Genomic DNA, 17,682 nt, shown 5'->3' with positions numbered 1-17,682 from the left:
AGCAATTAAATAGAGAAGCGAAGGATGGTGATAAAAATTAAACCTCATTTGGAGTTAAAGCTTGAAACTTTTTTTTTTGTCAAAATTTAAATTATTATTTTTATTTTAAATTATTTTTTTAGTGTTTTTAAATTATCTTAATGCGTTTATATTAAAAATAATTTTTTTAAAAATATTTTTTTAATATATTTTTAAATAAAAAAATAATTTAAAAAATAATTTTTGTTGGGCTTGTTAATTTTTTTCTTATCATTCTTTATATACACACGCATATGTTGCTCTGTGTATCTCTCTTACACAGACATGTACTTATTTTTTCTCTCTTCCTTTTTATCTCTAAGATTCTCGTTGGTTTGTCAAGATTTAAAAGTTTTTGTTATTAATTTTTTATATTATATCTGGTTTTTTTTAATGATATAAGTTTTATTTTAAATATTTTTTTGATATATTTTATTTTTTAATTTCATCAATTTAAATTTAATTTTAATGAATTTTATATCAACTTTGATAGTTGTTTTTTTAATTGATGTTTATTTTTTAAATTATTTTTTTAATTAGATTTTGTTTTTAATTTTATTACTCAATATTTGATTTCAATTTATTTTTATGTCAAATTTAATTATTATTATTTTTTTCAAATCTTATTGTTATGTTTTTTTTTAATGAATTACATCTCTTAATATTTATTTATTGGAAACTTTGCTCCATGATTGGAAAATTTCGAACGTGTCATCATTTTCAAATGATCTTTTTTTTAGTTTTTTTAAAAAAAAATTTTAAAAAAAATTATCATTTAATATTATTTATTAAGAATTAATCTTTGTATTTTTATTAACTTCTCTTTACACGGAGTTGTTATGATCTCATGTCTTAGGTTAGGTTATAAGTATAACAATTTAATTTGAGTTGATTTAGATTTTTTTAATTTTTTTAATTTTATTTTTTAATATTTATTTATTTAATAATTAAAATTTAATTTAATTTATTTTATAGAAGGGTACCTAATATCACAATCAGGTCATATATTTTCAAATGAGGTCAAGATTAAAATGTAATTTAAATAAAAATTTGATTAGCATATGCCTCACACAAAACTGGGAAGTGGGCGCCTCCTTCACCCTTCAAATAATACGTGGAATGCCATAAAAACTTTAAATACTGCTTTTTAGGACAATGTTAGTTATGTCTTGTTGCTGTTGTCATGTAACTTGTTTTTTCCCACTCTGTCCTTTATTTTTCCCTTCTTCGAACTACACTTTGGGTATTGCCAAAAAAAAAAATCTGGTTATTTATTTATTGTATTAAATCAGATTTTTATTCTTTTAATTACAATGGATTTGACCTTAAATTCTTTATTGAATATTTTTTAAAATTTTTTATTATTTTATGCTTATTTTTATATTAAGTTTTGCATCATTTTTTTTATTGTTATTTGTATGTATTTTTTTTCTTATCTTTTTATTTATTAAAATTACTTTTCAATTTCATCCATTATTAATTTTTTTTAATTAGGGCATCATTCTTTTAAAATCTATATTTTTTCTTTTTGATTTTTTTTGTTAATTTTTTTTTAATTTACCCTTGATTATTTTGACTGGTTGAGAATTTAATATTTTTTTTTTTGAGTTTGTCTTTTATGCTATGATCTGACCTTATGATTTGAGTCACGAGTTTTGAAAATTATATCAGGTTGAATTCATTTTTTTAGGTCTTTTTTAATATTATTTTTTAAAAATTTATTTCTATGGAGTTATCTCAGTACCATGTCTCAGTTCATGGATTAAATAAATTTATTGAGGTTGATTTAGATTTTTTTATTATTTTTTTTATTATTTTTTAAATTTTATCATTTAATATTATGTTAGTTTAAAAATTTATCTTCGTAATTTTATTCAATCTGTTTTCAATGAGATTATCTTAGTTTCACGACGAGATTATAAATTTGGTGTGTTAGCTCGGACAAACTTAAGTTGATTTCTTTTTTTAATTTTTTTTAATTTTTTTATTCAATATTTTATTTTCCTAAAATAGAGATTTATATTTTTTTAAAATGAAATTACTTTTTTATCATTTAATTTTTATCTTGTTAACAAATAGAACCATTTGGATTTTTTTTAATAATATTATAAAGATATATTTTTTTATAATATCTATAAGCATATATCTTTGTATTGAATTATTGTTGGGTTTTTTTTTGCTTTATTTATTGTTAATAATTTTTTTAATAATATTATTAAATTAAATAAATTTATTAAACTTATTTTATTCAATGATTAGGTCCTCAATTTGTTTTTTAAAAGACATTTATATTATGTTAATATGTTTTTTATGTTGAAAAAAAAAAAGTCTCACAGCAGAGTGAGTGCCGGGCCTGCCGGCCACCTATCCAGTAACTACACTAAACTAAGATTCCAAATATAAGTGAGTGGGCCTAAGTGGGCTTTATTTAAAACAATGTACCAATAAATGGACGCTTCGACTCTCTGCCCGAGACACGCGTGAGAAAATCCTAGCGAGTAGTAGAACGCCATATCCTCAAACTCCCACTGATAAACGTCACTTTTCAATCAAATCTCTGACCGTTAACTCCTCAAGCTAACGGCGTAAAGGACAGCGGGGGGGAATGAAAACTACGAAAATGTTCAAACCCAAAACATAAACTTTACCGCAACTTTTAAATTCTCCCCCCCTCACTAACCTGCTCTTATTTTTTGTTCAATTTTTGCCCTAATTACACTTAATTTTTGGGGCAAATCGATCAAAAACCCCATAATTGAATCCTACTTCCATTTTTTAATTGTGAGATTGAAAAATCGGTTACTCTCAAATTTTGCTTCGCAGAGGTGACATTGAAAACACATTCTTTCCTTTTTCTTTCTTTCTTTCTCCCCCCCTGCAATTTCTTCGTAAATCCGCGTTTAGTGCTGCTGCTAGAGTTATAGTTGAAACGACATTAGATTGTCAGAAACCGATTCTCCTCAGCATTAATTGGATTGTTTAAATTTGTTATATTATTATTTAATTGAAGTTGAAGGAGGTTTTCGATCTGATCTTAGATTCTTTAGATTTAGGGTATAGTTCGGACAACGCTATAGCAAAGCTTATATGGTCTTTGATGTTATGTTTCTGTTAATAATGAGTAACATGTATTTATTAATTGCAACTTAGTTGTTTAAATGTTACGGAATATCTGTTTGTAGGTGGTGAGTTGATTGGCGGGAAGGGGGTTGGTTGTTATGAAGTGTTTGTGAGGGTAATTTATGGCAAAAGTTGCTGTCCCGGGAGGTTCTTTAGGTTCTGTTAATGTGCAAATTGGTGGCGCTGCTGCTGCTCTAACTGATGGTACAATGGTTAAAAGGAAGACTCCGTCCGAACTGAGAGTAAGTTTTCAACTTTCTATTATGTGTTTTACAGCTTGTTTGGAACCAATTCTATGCTAGAATTGATTTCAACTATTTAAGTAGATTAAATTGATTTGATTTTCTAATTGAAGTTTTTGGTTTGGAATAAGTTTGAAAGTTGTGAAATTTATTTGACTTGTGTTAATGAAAATACATCATTTACCCTACATGTCCTCATCCCTAATTGGGTAAATGGTGTTTAAATGGCTTCATTTCCACTCAAATCTTACGTTTCCAAACAGCATGTAAGGTCTTGAACTTGGAAGTTTTGATCACTATTTGAATGGTTGAATTTTGGCATTTTCAACAAAGTGAGATTAGATTCATGCGCATGATGGTTTGTCTTATGTGTCCACTTCCCTTGTAGATGTTGGATAGGAAGGGATGGAAGACTGATATTCTGCTTACTTGTATGTTCATTAATCAATTTCTTTTTATTTTTTGTTTGAACCCCTTTATTTCCTTTTTTTTTGGATGTGTGTGTGGAAATGGGTTAATTGACCAGCTTCCTCATAATTCCTTTACCCGCTTTCTCATTTTATACCTGCTTAATGCTTTTAGTTTGTTTTATAAACACTTCCATTTGTATGTTACGAAGTGTTTGAGGAGAGGGTGGGGGTAATTGAGAATTGCTTTTCATTTTGAATTGCAAGAACTGATGGTTTATATATAATACATCACATGTTACCTCAATGTCATTGGGACTGTCGTTTATTAACTGCATTAAATTTGAGTTCAAGAATCTTTTCAAATCTATTTAGTTGTAGTGGAGGAAAACCTCTCAGTTTTGTTGTCATTGTTGGCATGCAGGGAGAGCAGCTGAGGAGGAAAAAGGTTATAGAGATTGTAGATGAATCTCCAGCCCCCCTGGGTTCAAAGAAGTAAATTACTCTAATTTTCTATTTCTGAACTACTATTTGTTTTTGTTGATCTGTTGACCATTTCCCTTTTTACCTTCCAGTAATGGTATTGAGATGGATTATGGGCTTAGGAAACCAGATGCATCAAGGACTCCTAGATACATTAACACCCGCATGGATGAAGTTTATCCTGTCAAAAAATCCAGGCTTAGGATTCTTTCCGTAAAAGACAGTGCAAAGGTTATTGTATTTTCCAGATCAGGATACTGATGTTCTGGTTCTGATTATGATAGCATTAATACCTTATTCATTTGTTCACTGTATTTCCATTTACACTCAGGAAAATACATCAACTGAACAAACTAATAGCCTGAAGAATATCTCTGTGCTTTCAACTCTGGCTGCCAAGAGACAGCAACTTTCATGGTATTCCTTTTAGCACAGCGTATCTTATCTGCAATATATAGACAGTTCCTATTTTCCTCACTGATTTGCTTTTGATCTCATGGCAGTACAGAGAATTCGGTTGCTTCTGACGAAGTTTTGAAAGATGATGTGGTACAACCTCGTCAAACAATCAAAAACTGCAGTCAAAGTATATTTCGCAGTGTTACTGAGCTTTCATCTAGTGGTGAAAGGTCATCTGGCTTGGCATTTGTTGAAATGGTATACTGTGCTGGCAATTTTTCTTTCTTGTTAATCAAAGCCGTGTTTGTTCTGACTTGACTTACCGACATAGGATAAAGCATTGAAAGGACTTGTGGCCCATGAACCGCCTGACACTTCTGGTTTAAATGCTGATTCTTCTGAAAAAGATGGCAATCATGGTGGCAATTTCTGCTCTGAATGCCATATAGCTGGCAAAAAGGCTCCTCTTGATTTTACTTTGAAAACTAGAATGCGGGTGGCATCCTACTGTTCAGTTAATTGGTGAGTTTGCCGAGTACTTCAAAAGTTAGTATTCCCTTACTAGTTTGTTCTGCTACCTCTAATTAAGATAATATCAACCCTTGAACTTATTTGATGGTTGGTTGATCTTTCATCATGTGAGTGTTTAAAACTTCCAGCTAATTAATTTTCTTTCTCAATGTAATTTTTCAGTCATACTGTTATATTTTCATTTGAAATCAAAATTTGCTGTTACTTTACCATGCATCTGAAAATCTCAATTAAATGCATACATGAATAATTGACAAGGTATGAGTAGCTTATGCTCTTGTTTTCAATCTGGATAAAGGTTCTGTTTCTGACTTCCTCATCTATTGATTCATGAAAATAATCATGAAATATACGGTCCTTTTGTTTCCTCAATGACTATTTTGCAACTTATCTGATATGGCACACCATATTGGAAACTGTTAATCAATATGTTAGCAAGTTCCATGCTGTAGGTTGTTAATCAGCAGTTAATATTTTGCTTGCAATTTTTAGGATTCATAGGTCAATTATGAGCAGCACCTACAACGGCATGCCACAGCTTGCATCCCAATTTGGTGATTCCAAGGACAGTAGTAGCTCTGGGCAGGCAATGACTTCTCAGATCCTTAGTGCTAAAGCTTTGCATTCATGGGTTTACCCTCAATCCACCCTGCCTCCTGCTGTTATATCAGTGCTAACCTCATCAGCAATTGAGGGAGGTTGTCAAATAAAAACATTAACTCATTCGAGACATTTTCTATTCCCTTTCTAATGTTCTCGCTTTTTATTTTGTGGGTGTAGATTTTTTGAGAAAACGGCAGCTGGCATGGGAGGATTCTTTTCGAAGTCTTTATTACATGCTTCGAAAGAACATTTGCAATATTTTTTATGGTATGTTTCTGCTCTTAGTTTATTATTCTATCTATTTTCTCGTCCTGCTTTAAATTCTGGTTCTTTTTCCACAAACATGGAATATTTTGTGCAAAATAAGTATGCTGTTGCTTCCGGGCATCATTATCATTGAGGCAAATTACTTGGATTTAGTAGATGTCAGAGGTTGTGTCTGCATATCAATAATTAGAACTCATACCTCCTTTCCGTGATTCCTAATCTGGTACATTGCATACTGAGAGCTACTTGTAACATGGCAATCATGCAAAAGCTATTATTTTGAAGAGATACGTTTCTCACCATTTCTTTATTGCCCATGAAAGTATTTTCCCCTCAAACTACAAGTTAACATTGAGTTTTCATGGGAATTTTTTGTAGTGTGCACTTCACAATTTGTGGTGATGTTCACTGGTAGTGATGGCTCAGGATGTACCAAACACCTATGCAATGCTTACATCTCCCAGTCGACAAGAGGTCTGAGGTCTTCGTTGAGAGAACATGTAAGATCTCTGTTGATATTTTAATATTTGCTCATTTATGTTGTTGATAATTTTGCTAGATGTTTTAATTTATGTATGTTTTGCTATAAGTTTGTCATATTATGTAACGCTATTAATTTGTTGTGTAGGACGTTTGTTTCTCTATGCCACTTTGTCGTTCTAAAGTAGAGCATGTCACCACTGAAGATTTAGTTGAGCTTTCTGAGATTGAGAAACAAAATTTGGGCCAGGTAAGTGAACCCTTTCCATGTATGGCCATCTTGCGTTTCCCTGGGCTTAAATAAGTTGCCTTCCCTGATTTCATGGTTCATTAAGCTCTTTGATTAATTAATACTTTTAATTAATATAATCCAGCAATTATTCCTCCTTCTGTTCTTTTAATGAATTAATGGTCCTAGTTAAATGCTTAGTATTCTTTTCTTTATGATCATTTAAGATTTGAAAGTTTGGGCTGTAAAGGATATCTAGCAACCTGTAGTAATGATGTATTATTATTACAGTTGTTGGGATTGTGATGATTGTACATCCCAAGCTCCTACTTTTGTCTTCTAATAGTTACATTACCTAACTGGAGAGTTCTGTACAATTTTCTGTTGTCAAGATCCTCTGATGTTTACTTTTAATTCCGTTGCTTGTACTTTATAATTAATATATGGTTCCTGCTAACATGATGCAGACTCGTCGCTTTAGTTCCTTGTCTGATGTTGATAATAGCCCACAATCGCTGCTGGCTTTCTGTGGAAATAAGAATGTAAATGGGTTGTATGATTTTTTGTTAAATTACAGGTAAGTGCAGCGTGTAAGTTTTTTGAAAAAATACCTTTCTGTTGAGTTTAGCTGTATAGTTCAGAAATTAATTCCATATTTTCTGCATAATGTTATGACTATATCTCACTTCCTCGTCCTTGCCTTCAGATCTTCCCTTACCTTTTTGTCCGGAGTAGATGTTCCTGTATTGTACTCACCTGTTCCATTTCAGAATGCTGCTCTTTCTTCTCCAGAGGTGGGTAGCGTAAATTTAATCTTGGACTCAATAGATAGAGCTAAAAGTCAGAGCATACTTTCATCTCTTTTACCAGTTTGCCTATATTAGCCTCTATTGTTTAGCCTTTTCTCATTGTCCAACCAAAATATTTGCACTCTCGTCAATCTTTCATGACAGGACCTCAAGGGCGAAACTTTCATTCACAATCAAATCTGATTCACTTACGGAACTTCCCTTTTATCGGCAGCTATATTATCCATTGCAAAGTGTTCTATTATATATGTTCTCCTTTTATGTTCTCTTTTTAAATAGTTTTTCTTTGAAGATTTATCTGTGCTTTTCATCAGTATTTTTAATATTGAAAATATGAATCTATTCAAAATGGTATATGATTCCTGCCTCATGATGTCAGAAGCATGTTGGCGTATCTGAGTATTGGTCTTGTTTCGCAGATAAAATGCGTGGAGGTAAAAAGAGCTCACCATATTGCTGCCTCCCCTAAAGAATCTACAGTTAAAGATACTGAATCCAGTCAAGGTTCATCCGCTGGGCTCTTATCCAGCATTGAAATTAAGGATGCATATATTCCATCATGGATTGTTTGCCGTGTATGTGCACTCATGGACTCTGATGGGAGAAGCTTTGAGGCAAGGTATGATAAATTTCTCATAAGCTTTTGTCATCCAGGCCCTTATTTAGTATCACCATAATTACATAGTTATTCGGTTCTCAACTGTTGTTTTGATTTAATTTGGGTAATTTTCAGCTTTACAACAGAACGCACCTCTATTGGCTTGAATGTTGCTCTTGAGACAACCTGCAAAAAACCTGATCAAGCTGCGGCGGTTGAAGGCTTGCAAGAAAGTAATCATTCTTTTGGTATTCCAGAAGCCTCCGTTGCTCCTTGCTTGCGTTCAGGCTTCTTAAAAGGCTTGAAGTACAGCGATGGTTCTTATGTGGCTTCCCTCTCTCCTGTCTAACATTTTGCTCGTGGAGTCTCTGATAGAGACACAGCACTCTACATTTTGCCGATTAAAATCGATCCTTTCCTTGTATTTCCATCCAATGTAATCTTGTTTCTTTAACAGAACTGAAGTTACTGATTGACGCTGTGTAGTCCTTCGCAATATTTATGAAAGTAGCTGACATTATGCCTTTTTCCCGTGCCTGTTATGTTGTGTGCCGTTTACTTTCAGCTCCTTCCATTCCCTCTCTGTTTTTTGAGAATTGTTGCTCTTTCGTTCAAGTCTAATCTATTTATTCAACATTTTCAAGTGTTGCTTTAATTGCCTAACCCAAAAAAAAAACAAACTGCTGGTTCGGTTTGATTTCCGTAGGCTCCATTGTCAATTCGTTATCATATTCTGCTTTCTTGTTGCTCAAAGAGCAATATTTACACGTTTTCCTTTTAATGTATAAGCAAACATGCACTAGTCAAAGATGATTTATGCCTTTTGTGTTCTTAACTCCTGTAACTATACTTTGTCCCCGAAGGGCTAGCCATGAAAATGAGAAAGCTCCTGTTCTGGGAGATCATGCCAAAAGTTCAAGCATTGTCTCTAAATTTGTCATACAGTTCCAGGAACATCATTCAAACCATAATTATATGAACTGCATTATTTTTTTTTACCAGTAATCCATGCAAGAACAGGCTCCTCCCTTAAAATGATGGAACCTGTTCCGATCTCTAACAATCAACTCTCGTTCATACACCTTGGAAATCAGCTTTGTAGCGGTGTGGCAGTCTTCACATACCCGCAAGTTCTTCGCTATTCGAATGGGATCATGACCTTTAGTTCTCAAAATCGCATATGCAATAGCAAGCTTCTCGCTGTGCTTGTGTATGCTGCTTTCTTTTTCCTCTTGATCTATGTCAAACAATGCGTCATCATTATTTCCAGTGTATCCTGCCTGTCTTATCTTCCCAAGGATCTCTTCCCACATTCTTTCAATCTGCTGAATTTCTGGGTGGGTTTTATCACCAATGGTGAATTTATGAACTTCCCCATCCATCTCAAACAGAGTGTAACCTGGTGGTTTCACAACTCCTCTTTCCTTCATCATCTGTCTGATGTTCTCAACATTCTCCCACTTGTTTGTGCGTGCATAGATGTTAGAAAGAAGCACATAGTAACCACTGTGTTCTGGCTTTAACTCAATCAAAGTCTTCCCAGCTCTTTCTGCAATTTCTGAATTCTTATGAATTCGGCAAGCTCCAAGCAACGCTCCCCAAATTGGTGCATTAGGCTTCATAGGCATTTCATTTACAAATTTCTCAGCTTCTGCTAACTTCCCTGCTCGACCAAGCAGGTCAACCATGCACCCATAGTGTTCCAACCTAGGCTCAATCCTATAATCTCTTTTCATGCTCTCAAATAATTCCAATCCTCTTTCAACTAATCCCCCATGACTACAAGCTGATAAAACAGCAGTAAACGTTATCTCTCTCGGTGTTAACCCTGCCTTCTCCATTCGTAAGAAGTACTCAAGTGCTTTCTCGGCATAACCATGCATTGCAAATCCAGCAATTAGAGTTGTCCAGCTCAAAGCATCTCTCCCTGGAAGTTGGTCGAAAACCCAGATAGCTTTATCAATACTTCCACATCTTGCATACATATCTACTAGTGCAGTTCCCAGAATCAAATTTACAGTCATCTTATTTCTCAAAATATAATCATGTGCTCTTTCTCCAAGTTCAAGTGCACCTAAATGAGCACATGAAGCTATTACACTAACCATCACTGTCTCATTAGCGCGCACCCCTTCTGATTGAAGTAAAAAATACAATTCTATTGCCTTCTCAAAAAAACTATTTTTCGCATACCCACTAATCATTACACTCCAAGTGACCAAGTTTTTTTCAGGCATTTTATCAAACAATTTCCGAGCAGACGTAACATCTCCTGATTTAATATAACCAGTGACCATTGAAGTCCAAGAAACAACATCCAAACATGAAATTCTCCTAAAAACATAACTCGCAGACTTAATATCCCCTAAAGTAGAATACATAGTAACAAGTGAATTTTGAACATAAACATCATTATCAAGCCCATGCCTAATTATTTGACCATGAGCTTGTATACCCATATCTAAAGAACCCTTTTGAGTACAAGCCTTGACTAAAAATGGGTACGTAAGATTATCAGGAACTAAGCCATTTCTCTTTGATTGGACATAAAAATGGAAGGACTTATCCGGGTCTTTGCTTCCAGAGAAACCCCTTATAAATGAATTATAGATAAAAAGATTTGGGTTTTGGATTTGGTAAAAGACTTGTGCTGCATAATCAAGCAAGTTCTTGTCTATGCTAATGGAGATTAAGCAACTTGCAGCAAAAACATCAAAGATTGTGTGGGCTCTTATCAAGTGGGCATGTATGATTTTCAGGTGGGAGAGAGTGGTGCAAGATTCTAACAACGAAAGTTTTGGATTTTTAAGCTCTAGTTTCCTTAAAACTAAGTTACTAAAACCACTCATGTTTTTCTAAGTAATCTAGTGTATGTCCACACAGGTCAGTACTCTCGAGGCCCTGTTCCTTACTGCGGCGGGACCACTGCATTCCAAGCAGATGTCGAATTAGGATCTACTGGTCTAAATGGGATGATAGAGTGGCGGTACTCAATTGTGTGGAAAGAGTAACCTCCCTCGGTTCCATAGACACGGATGTCTCACCACCGGGAATACGCACTGGGTTTTTCTTTCTTGCGTTGCACATGGAATTGTTTCACAGTAGATTATTGTACGGTAAAACAATTAATTTTAAAAAATATATTCAAGCAACACAAGCATAAGCATGTATATATATATATATATATATATATGACTGGTGTGAGTCATATAAGTTGGAATCATTTAAGTATATATATGTATGACTGGTGTGAGTCATATAAGTTGGAATCATTTAATTAGATAAAAAAATAAGAAGGTAATGATAAGACCAAATTAAATAAAAAATGAGAATATAAAAAAAAAAGGCAACAAAATAGAAAAAAAACAACGAGAACTAAGTCCTAAGCTAATTCAATACAGAAAAATAAAATAAATAATTATTTAAGTTGACTCTAGAGAGTATACTAAATTTGCAATTCAATTTATTAAACCGGTATAAATTAAAAAAAAAATTAAAAAAAAAATAAAACTTAATTTTTTAATAAATTTATTGTAGGTTGCTGGAATCAAACTAGAGAATCAATTAAAAAATAACAAAAAAAACTCTAGCAAACTTTGTAAGCATACCAAACCCCGATACTCACATCATGCAAATAAAATAATCTAATACATGTCAAAGTAGAAATGATAAAATTATAAATATCAATCATAAAATAACTCAATGTTAAAGGACAAAAAAAAATAGAAATGATAAAATTATAAATATTAATCATAAAATAACTCAATGTTAAAGGATAAAAAAAAGATTAAATTAAAAAAATTGAGTCATTATGAATTAACTCATCAAATTTATAATCAAAATGATGAGATTGGAATAAACTAATTGAAAAAGAAAAAAATCAATGTAAAAAAATAAACCCTAAAAAAAATGATATTAACTTGAATTAAATTTTGAAATCTGCAACTCGAGTCATGAAACCTAGATCACTGCATTGAGAAAAACATAAAATTCAATTCCTAACTAATCTTATACCACATGATGAAATTGAAAAAAAAAATCAGTTTTATAAAAGGACTTAAAATGAAAATGCAATAAAAAGAATGAGGATCAAATTGAAAATAAAAAACAAATAAGAGGATATTTTATATTTTTAGATTGAAGAATAAAATTAAAAAAATTATTTTTTCAAAAGAAAAAAATAGCAATTAAAGAAAGAGGACTAAATTAAAAAAAAAAGGACAACTTACAATTGAAAACAATTTCATATTTTAAAAAAGAGATCAATAATAAAAGTTTAGCAAATAAAAGAATGAGAATTAGATTTGAAATGAAAATAAAATAAAATGAGGAGATAACTCTAAAATTTGAAATAACCAACACAAAATTCAAGTAAAAATGAGAGAAAAAAAAAAACTAACGACACATCATCGTTAATCAACCACATTTGTTACTCTCAATAATCATGTCATGATACATCTAATACTATTATGGATGATCGAGTTTGGTCATAAAAAAAGGTCGCATGTATTACCAAAATGTTATGACCCTCCTAAATTTTTAACTTGTGTATTGCATGATTCAACTTTTTTTACCCTACCCATCAACTTCAATCCTCCTATATTTGTTTCATAATTCAATTGGGTATCTAAAACTTTAATTGCTCTAAATTAATAAAATTTAAATGAATATCGAAACATCTCCTCAACATTGTAAGACCCTATATCTAGGTAAAAAAATAAATTATCAATTCAATTTGAAAGAAAAAAATGAGGAAGGATCAAATAAAAAAAAACAAAAAAAGGAAATAAATATTTTCCTTGCAAACCAGTCCCCAATAGAACAAAATTAAAGGTGTCCAAAATATTTCAAAGCCTCAAATTTGGTCCCCAATTTATAGTTGCTCTACACCAATGAAGTTAAATTTTATTTCACAAAATTGAGTAACAAAAAATTTTCTTAGCACCTCGGGGTTCATATTTGCAGCTGGTTAAAACAAGCCGCAAAGTCCATACCTAAGTTATTGCAATGTCATAAAAAAAAAAAAAACCTTAAATTGAAGAGCCAAACTGTAAATTTTTGAAGAACCAATAAATAAATATATATATATAATGTGAAATTCTTTTAGGGCCAATTATGACCCATCTTGCTGACTATAATTGGGCACCTCATTACCTAAAACACCAAACAAATCCTCCCTGAGGTACGCTGGAACCTACCTCCTAATCGGAACCCAAAACTGGAAGGATCCTTCTCACCGAATTTCGGGCCGAAAAGATACAATGGACGTTCTTCCCTCTCCTGATCCGAATACCTAAAATACTCTTGAAGCCTCATCTCCACGGACCCAGCAGCAAACTTCACATCACGCAATTGGTTATTTTTTATTTAACTATATAATACTAAAAAATTAATGATCAACTGAATAAAAAAATAATTATAATGGACTATTGAAAAAAAATGATTGTTCAAGAAAAAAGGCAAAAATCAAATAGAATATAATAAAATGATATCTAAAAACATTCTTTATCGATTTAACAATTTAAAAGAAGTTATATATATATATATATATATATATTAAATATAATAAAATGATATCTAAAAACATTCTTTACCGATTTAACAATGTAAAAGAAGTTTTTTTTTTTTTTATATATATATATATATTAAATTAATTATTTTTTAAGAAATTAAGTATGGTTAAAAAAAATAAAGTTCAAACACGTAGACCTGTTTTTTAGAATGTCTTCCAACCAATTGTTGTTTTTTTTTTAAGAAAAAAAGAGACATGACAAGTCTCAAAATCTAGCTACCATAAATTTAGTCAAAAATTTGGGTTGTGTTATTTTTTTATTAAAAAAAACTCAATTTTCCTTCTATTTTTACCAATAAACACCTCAAAAGCACTCTTATAACTTCAAGAAACTAATCCCCTAACTTAAAAAAAATAAATTTCTAAAATTGATTAAAAAACACAACTAAACTGAACAGTCAACTTCTTTCTCTTGTTTTTCTAGCTCATGGACTAAAATGTGAAAAAAATAAAGTTCTGGAGCAAAAAATATAAAAACCTCATGAAATAGGGATTAAAAATGAAAAAAGATTGAAGCAAATTTAGGGATTAAATATGCTAAAAGAGGGCCTAAGCTATAAAAAAAGTATGGGAATTCCGGTGTCAATTTTGATCCTTGGAGTCTTAATTATGTTTAATCAAGAAAATTGAATTTAATTTTGTTAAATTGAACATCAATTTAATATTAATTTTTTTTTAACATTTCTAATTGCAAAGTTAACCGAGTATAAACAAAAAATTAACCTTAAATTAGCTAAATGTTGAAGTATCATATTAAAAAAAATAACTGAAAAAAATAAAATAACAAAATAAAAGTTAAAAAATAACCGTGTGAATCCATGATTTTTTTTTTCCCGAGAGCACAGTAAAATATTAAGCCCTCTTAATTTTCTTCTTATTAAGCTGGTGATGGGTTTTCAACCAGGACAGCAGTTGTGTTCATTTAGCAGTCTTGACTCTTAAGACAACAAATTATTTTGGTTTTTATTTTCCAATACAGATTTAGTTGTTTGAATGTTACTGCCATTTCTAAAAAATAAAATAAGATTCAGATACACGCACACACACACACAATAAAAAGAGGTGTCGTTTAGAAAGCAACTAATACTAAAATCTTACACACCACCTTCATTTTGTTGTTTCCATTTTTGATTCCTGAACTTCCTCCCATTCACACATGAGACCTGAGATTGACAAATAACCATTCATTTCAATTACTACAATTCTGAGCATCTGAATGTATGTATACCAAAACAATAGAAAGAATGATTCAACATTTCATTCGCAAAAAAACTGAACAGGGAAAAGGATCCGTTTCCACCAGAAGGAAGCGCGAGGCTCAAGCTTGAATTCTTGAGAGGAAAATATGTTCTTCAAGCATCTACATTCCATTGCAAGATCATGGTTTAAAGAGGAGCCGGAATATGACATAAACCTGTGTTTGTTCCAGAGTAAGTTGTTGTCCCATTCCCACGCATCCAGCCTTTGTGGGGTTTGTTTAGAAAGAGAACTTGAAAGCACCAGCATGGGAATCAGTCACTGAGTCCCAGAAGGAAAGTTTTTTCTCTTGGGCCTTTTTCTCCTCTGCTTTCTGCACCAATTGATCGATAGTTCCAGGGAAAGTGGACTCAATAGCATTCTCAAACTTATCATGCAAATTCACACGGTCTCGAGTTCCAGACACTAGTTCCCCTGCATTTGGCCTCTTAAGAAAATCCAAAACATTCAGCAGATTTCTCCTGCAATACACTAGACAAGTAAGTTGCAACCAATGGGTATTGGTTTCTCATATCCTAAAATATGAAGCAACAGTCTTTTCTCTATACAAAAAATAAAGGGCAGAGCCAGGGCTTTGGAAATGGGTAGGCCATGTTAAAAAGACGAGGACTTGGAAAGGAGATTGAAGTACAGTGCAAGACAAGAATTAAAATAGATTTTCTTATTTTATTTTGTGTGTCAGGTGTGGATAAACCAATGGAACTGATTCACCAGCTTCTTATATAGTCCATGTCTTCTTGATGAACTTATTTAAACAATGACAACGGAAATTAATGAATTCCCACCCTCTAGAGAATAGTTTCTTCTACTGTTTAGTTTATGTAACATCTCAAGGTATACATGGCAAGGATGGGATAATCTAATGAAATTCATTACTTTCAATTCAGAGAATCAAAGACTTTACTTGAAAATTGGCTCCAGCATATAAACTGAATAAACTAAAATAAATTCATTTTCTTAAACCGAGGTCTCAACTATATCAATCGATTCTTGTCACCGACCTACCATCATTGCACTTCCTATCCATGAATACTGGGTTTGCTGTGGTAAGTTTTCGTCATTCAGTTTCATGAATCATATCTCTACTTGTCAGCTTCAGAAGTTACACAATGAGAGAGCAACTTCATTCTTTTAAAAGTCTATTTAAGAACTATCATCAAACCTTTTACTCAACCAATGATGTCTACAGATGAACTTTCTAAAGTTAAATTCTAAGAACTATCTAAATTATAGATAATTAAAAACAAAAGAAAAGTACCTGCTGACATAATTCTGTGTAATAGCAATGGATTCTTCCAAGTTGATTACCAAATGCCACCAACCATTGGGCACAAAGATCACTTCACCAGCCTTACAGATGCATTCAATAGGTCTCCTTTTCAAGTTCCTTGTTGCACCATAAAAGTTCATGAACCATTCCATTATGGAAACAGGACATGCTACCTCTGCACCATCTGGGCTTGGATAAACACCAGGAGGTACCACATCAGGTGGGAACAAAATCCACTTCTTAGACCCCTTAATCACTGCATTCCAAGCAGATGTAGAATTAGGATCTATGTGAAATGACGAGCCAGATCCTGCAGGGCCAATTATGACCCACCTATAGTCTGGCCTCTCATTACCTAAAACACTGAACAAATCCTCCCTAAAGTACAATGGAACCTCATATTCAGAACCCAAAACAGGAACCTTCTCAGCGAATTTCGGGTCAAAAAGATACAATGGACGTTCTTCCCTCACCTGATCCGAATACCTAAAATACTCTTGAAGCCTCATCTCCACCGGCCCAGCTGCAAACTTCACATCACCACACACACTAACCAAATAATCCTTATCCCATTTTTGCAATGCATCCCAATTATCGATACACCCTTCCAACAATACCGGCTTATTTGGCTCCTCAAAATTCATCACAAATTCCTCAACAGAAATGCCTTTCTTTCTAACAATATTATCTCTCTCAAGCCATTCAGGTTTCATTTCAAGACTAGCACATAACCAACTTTGAAAAAGATAATCAGAATAGAAATCTCTAACTTTCAAACTTGAGCAGCCATTAACGTCAAATAAAGGGTAAATGCCAGCAATATAAGTAGACTTCCATGACCCATTAAACAGAAACTCACCATTTAACTTATCCAAGACAAGGTTTCTCCATAAAGGCTCATGATTAGTGAAAACGTAAAATGACTTGCTAACAGTAGCTAAAAGTCCTAACTGGGTTCCATCAAGAAATCCTAAAATATCAAGAACTAACTCATCAGTCAAAATTTGAAGATTACCTAAACCGGTGTTTCTTGAGTTAATAGAGCCTCGATTGAAGTAAAGATTGCCAAGTGGCTGGACCCCGTAAGCATTTGATGGAGCTGAGGTTTTTAGATTAAACCCTTCAGTGTCTTCTTCTAGTTCATCTTGTTCAATAGGATCTTCTTTGGTTTCTTGTCTTTTGTTTCTTGTTTTCGTTTTGGGTTTTTTGTGTCTCTTCTTTTTTATGATTCGAGACAATAAGTTCGTGGAAGTTAGCATTGTAATGAGAGAATATAGGGTGCTGTGGCCGCCTTCTTCAGGGTCTGAAAGGAGGCAAAGTTTGAGGACGTTCAAGGGTTTTAGTGAAGCCAAAGGATCCACTGGTTGCTTTAGGCGTTTCGATGTGTTCCTTTTTTC

At 32.6% G+C, this 17,682-nt stretch overlaps 3 protein-coding genes across 4 annotated transcripts; 1 reads left to right on the top strand and 2 right to left on the bottom strand.

Moving 5' to 3' along the window:
* Positions 1-2,540: 2,540 nt before the first annotated feature.
* Positions 2,541-8,750, top strand: LOC105138199 (downstream neighbor of Son). Of its 2 annotated transcripts, none has more exons than XM_011044232.1 (15): positions 2,541-2,843; positions 3,201-3,380; positions 4,212-4,282; positions 4,363-4,501; positions 4,602-4,687; positions 4,774-4,927; positions 5,001-5,191; positions 5,693-5,898; positions 5,981-6,070; positions 6,449-6,570; positions 6,699-6,800; positions 7,247-7,356; positions 7,486-7,573; positions 8,008-8,207; positions 8,322-8,750. In XM_011044232.1, the coding sequence occupies exons 2-15, from the start codon at positions 3,261-3,263 to the stop codon at positions 8,533-8,535; spliced, it is 1,893 nt and encodes a 630-aa protein (XP_011042534.1). In that variant the 5' UTR covers positions 2,541-2,843; positions 3,201-3,260; the 3' UTR covers positions 8,536-8,750. The 2 variants fall into 2 exon arrangements, with proteins under 2 accessions (XP_011042534.1, XP_011042535.1); XM_011044233.1 differs by lacking the exon at positions 2,541-2,843 and adding an exon at positions 2,876-3,005.
* A 236-nt stretch (positions 8,751-8,986) lies between these two features.
* LOC105138198 (Pentatricopeptide repeat (PPR) superfamily protein) lies at positions 8,987-11,320 on the bottom strand. Its single transcript, XM_011044231.1, has one exon. The coding sequence runs from the start codon at positions 11,033-11,035 to the stop codon at positions 9,182-9,184; it is 1,854 nt and encodes a 617-aa protein (XP_011042533.1). The 5' UTR covers positions 11,036-11,320; the 3' UTR covers positions 8,987-9,181.
* Positions 11,321-14,927: 3,607 nt separating this feature from the next.
* Positions 14,928-17,682, bottom strand: LOC105138197 (transferring glycosyl group transferase). Its single transcript, XM_011044230.1, has 2 exons — positions 16,274-17,682; positions 14,928-15,476 (listed from the first exon to the last, which is right to left on the bottom strand). Exons 1-2 carry the CDS (start codon positions 17,542-17,544, stop codon positions 15,236-15,238), a joined length of 1,512 nt encoding a protein of 503 aa, XP_011042532.1. The 5' UTR covers positions 17,545-17,682; the 3' UTR covers positions 14,928-15,235.

Source organism: Populus euphratica, unplaced genomic scaffold (assembly GCF_000495115.2).
Source record: "Populus euphratica unplaced genomic scaffold, PopEup_1.0 scaffold74.1, whole genome shotgun sequence".
Lineage (NCBI taxonomy): Eukaryota > Viridiplantae > Streptophyta > Magnoliopsida > Malpighiales > Salicaceae > Populus > Populus euphratica.
This window is presented reverse-complemented; position numbering and strand designations above follow the sequence as displayed.

Bases quoted from the DNA above. Each gene is read 5' to 3' on its own strand.
- LOC105138199 (XM_011044232.1), top strand. From the start codon at position 3,261: ATGGCAAAAGTTGCTGTCCCGGGAGGTTCTTTAGGTTCTGTTAATGTG. The intron at 5,192-5,692 runs GTGAGTTTGCCG...TGCAATTTTTAG, and splicing joins TCCTACTGTTCAGTTAATTG to GATTCATAGGTCAATTATGA. The intron at 6,801-7,246 runs GTAAGTGAACCC...AACATGATGCAG, and splicing joins AGAAACAAAATTTGGGCCAG to ACTCGTCGCTTTAGTTCCTT.
- LOC105138197 (XM_011044230.1), bottom strand. From the start codon at position 17,544: ATGCTAACTTCCACGAACTTATTGTCTCGAATCATAAAAAAGAAGAGA. The intron at 15,477-16,273 runs GTACTTTTCTTT...AGTGTATTGCAG, and splicing joins ACACAGAATTATGTCAGCAG to GAGAAATCTGCTGAATGTTT.
- LOC105138198 (XM_011044231.1), bottom strand. From the start codon at position 11,035: ATGAGTGGTTTTAGTAACTTAGTTTTAAGGAAACTAGAGCTTAAAAAT.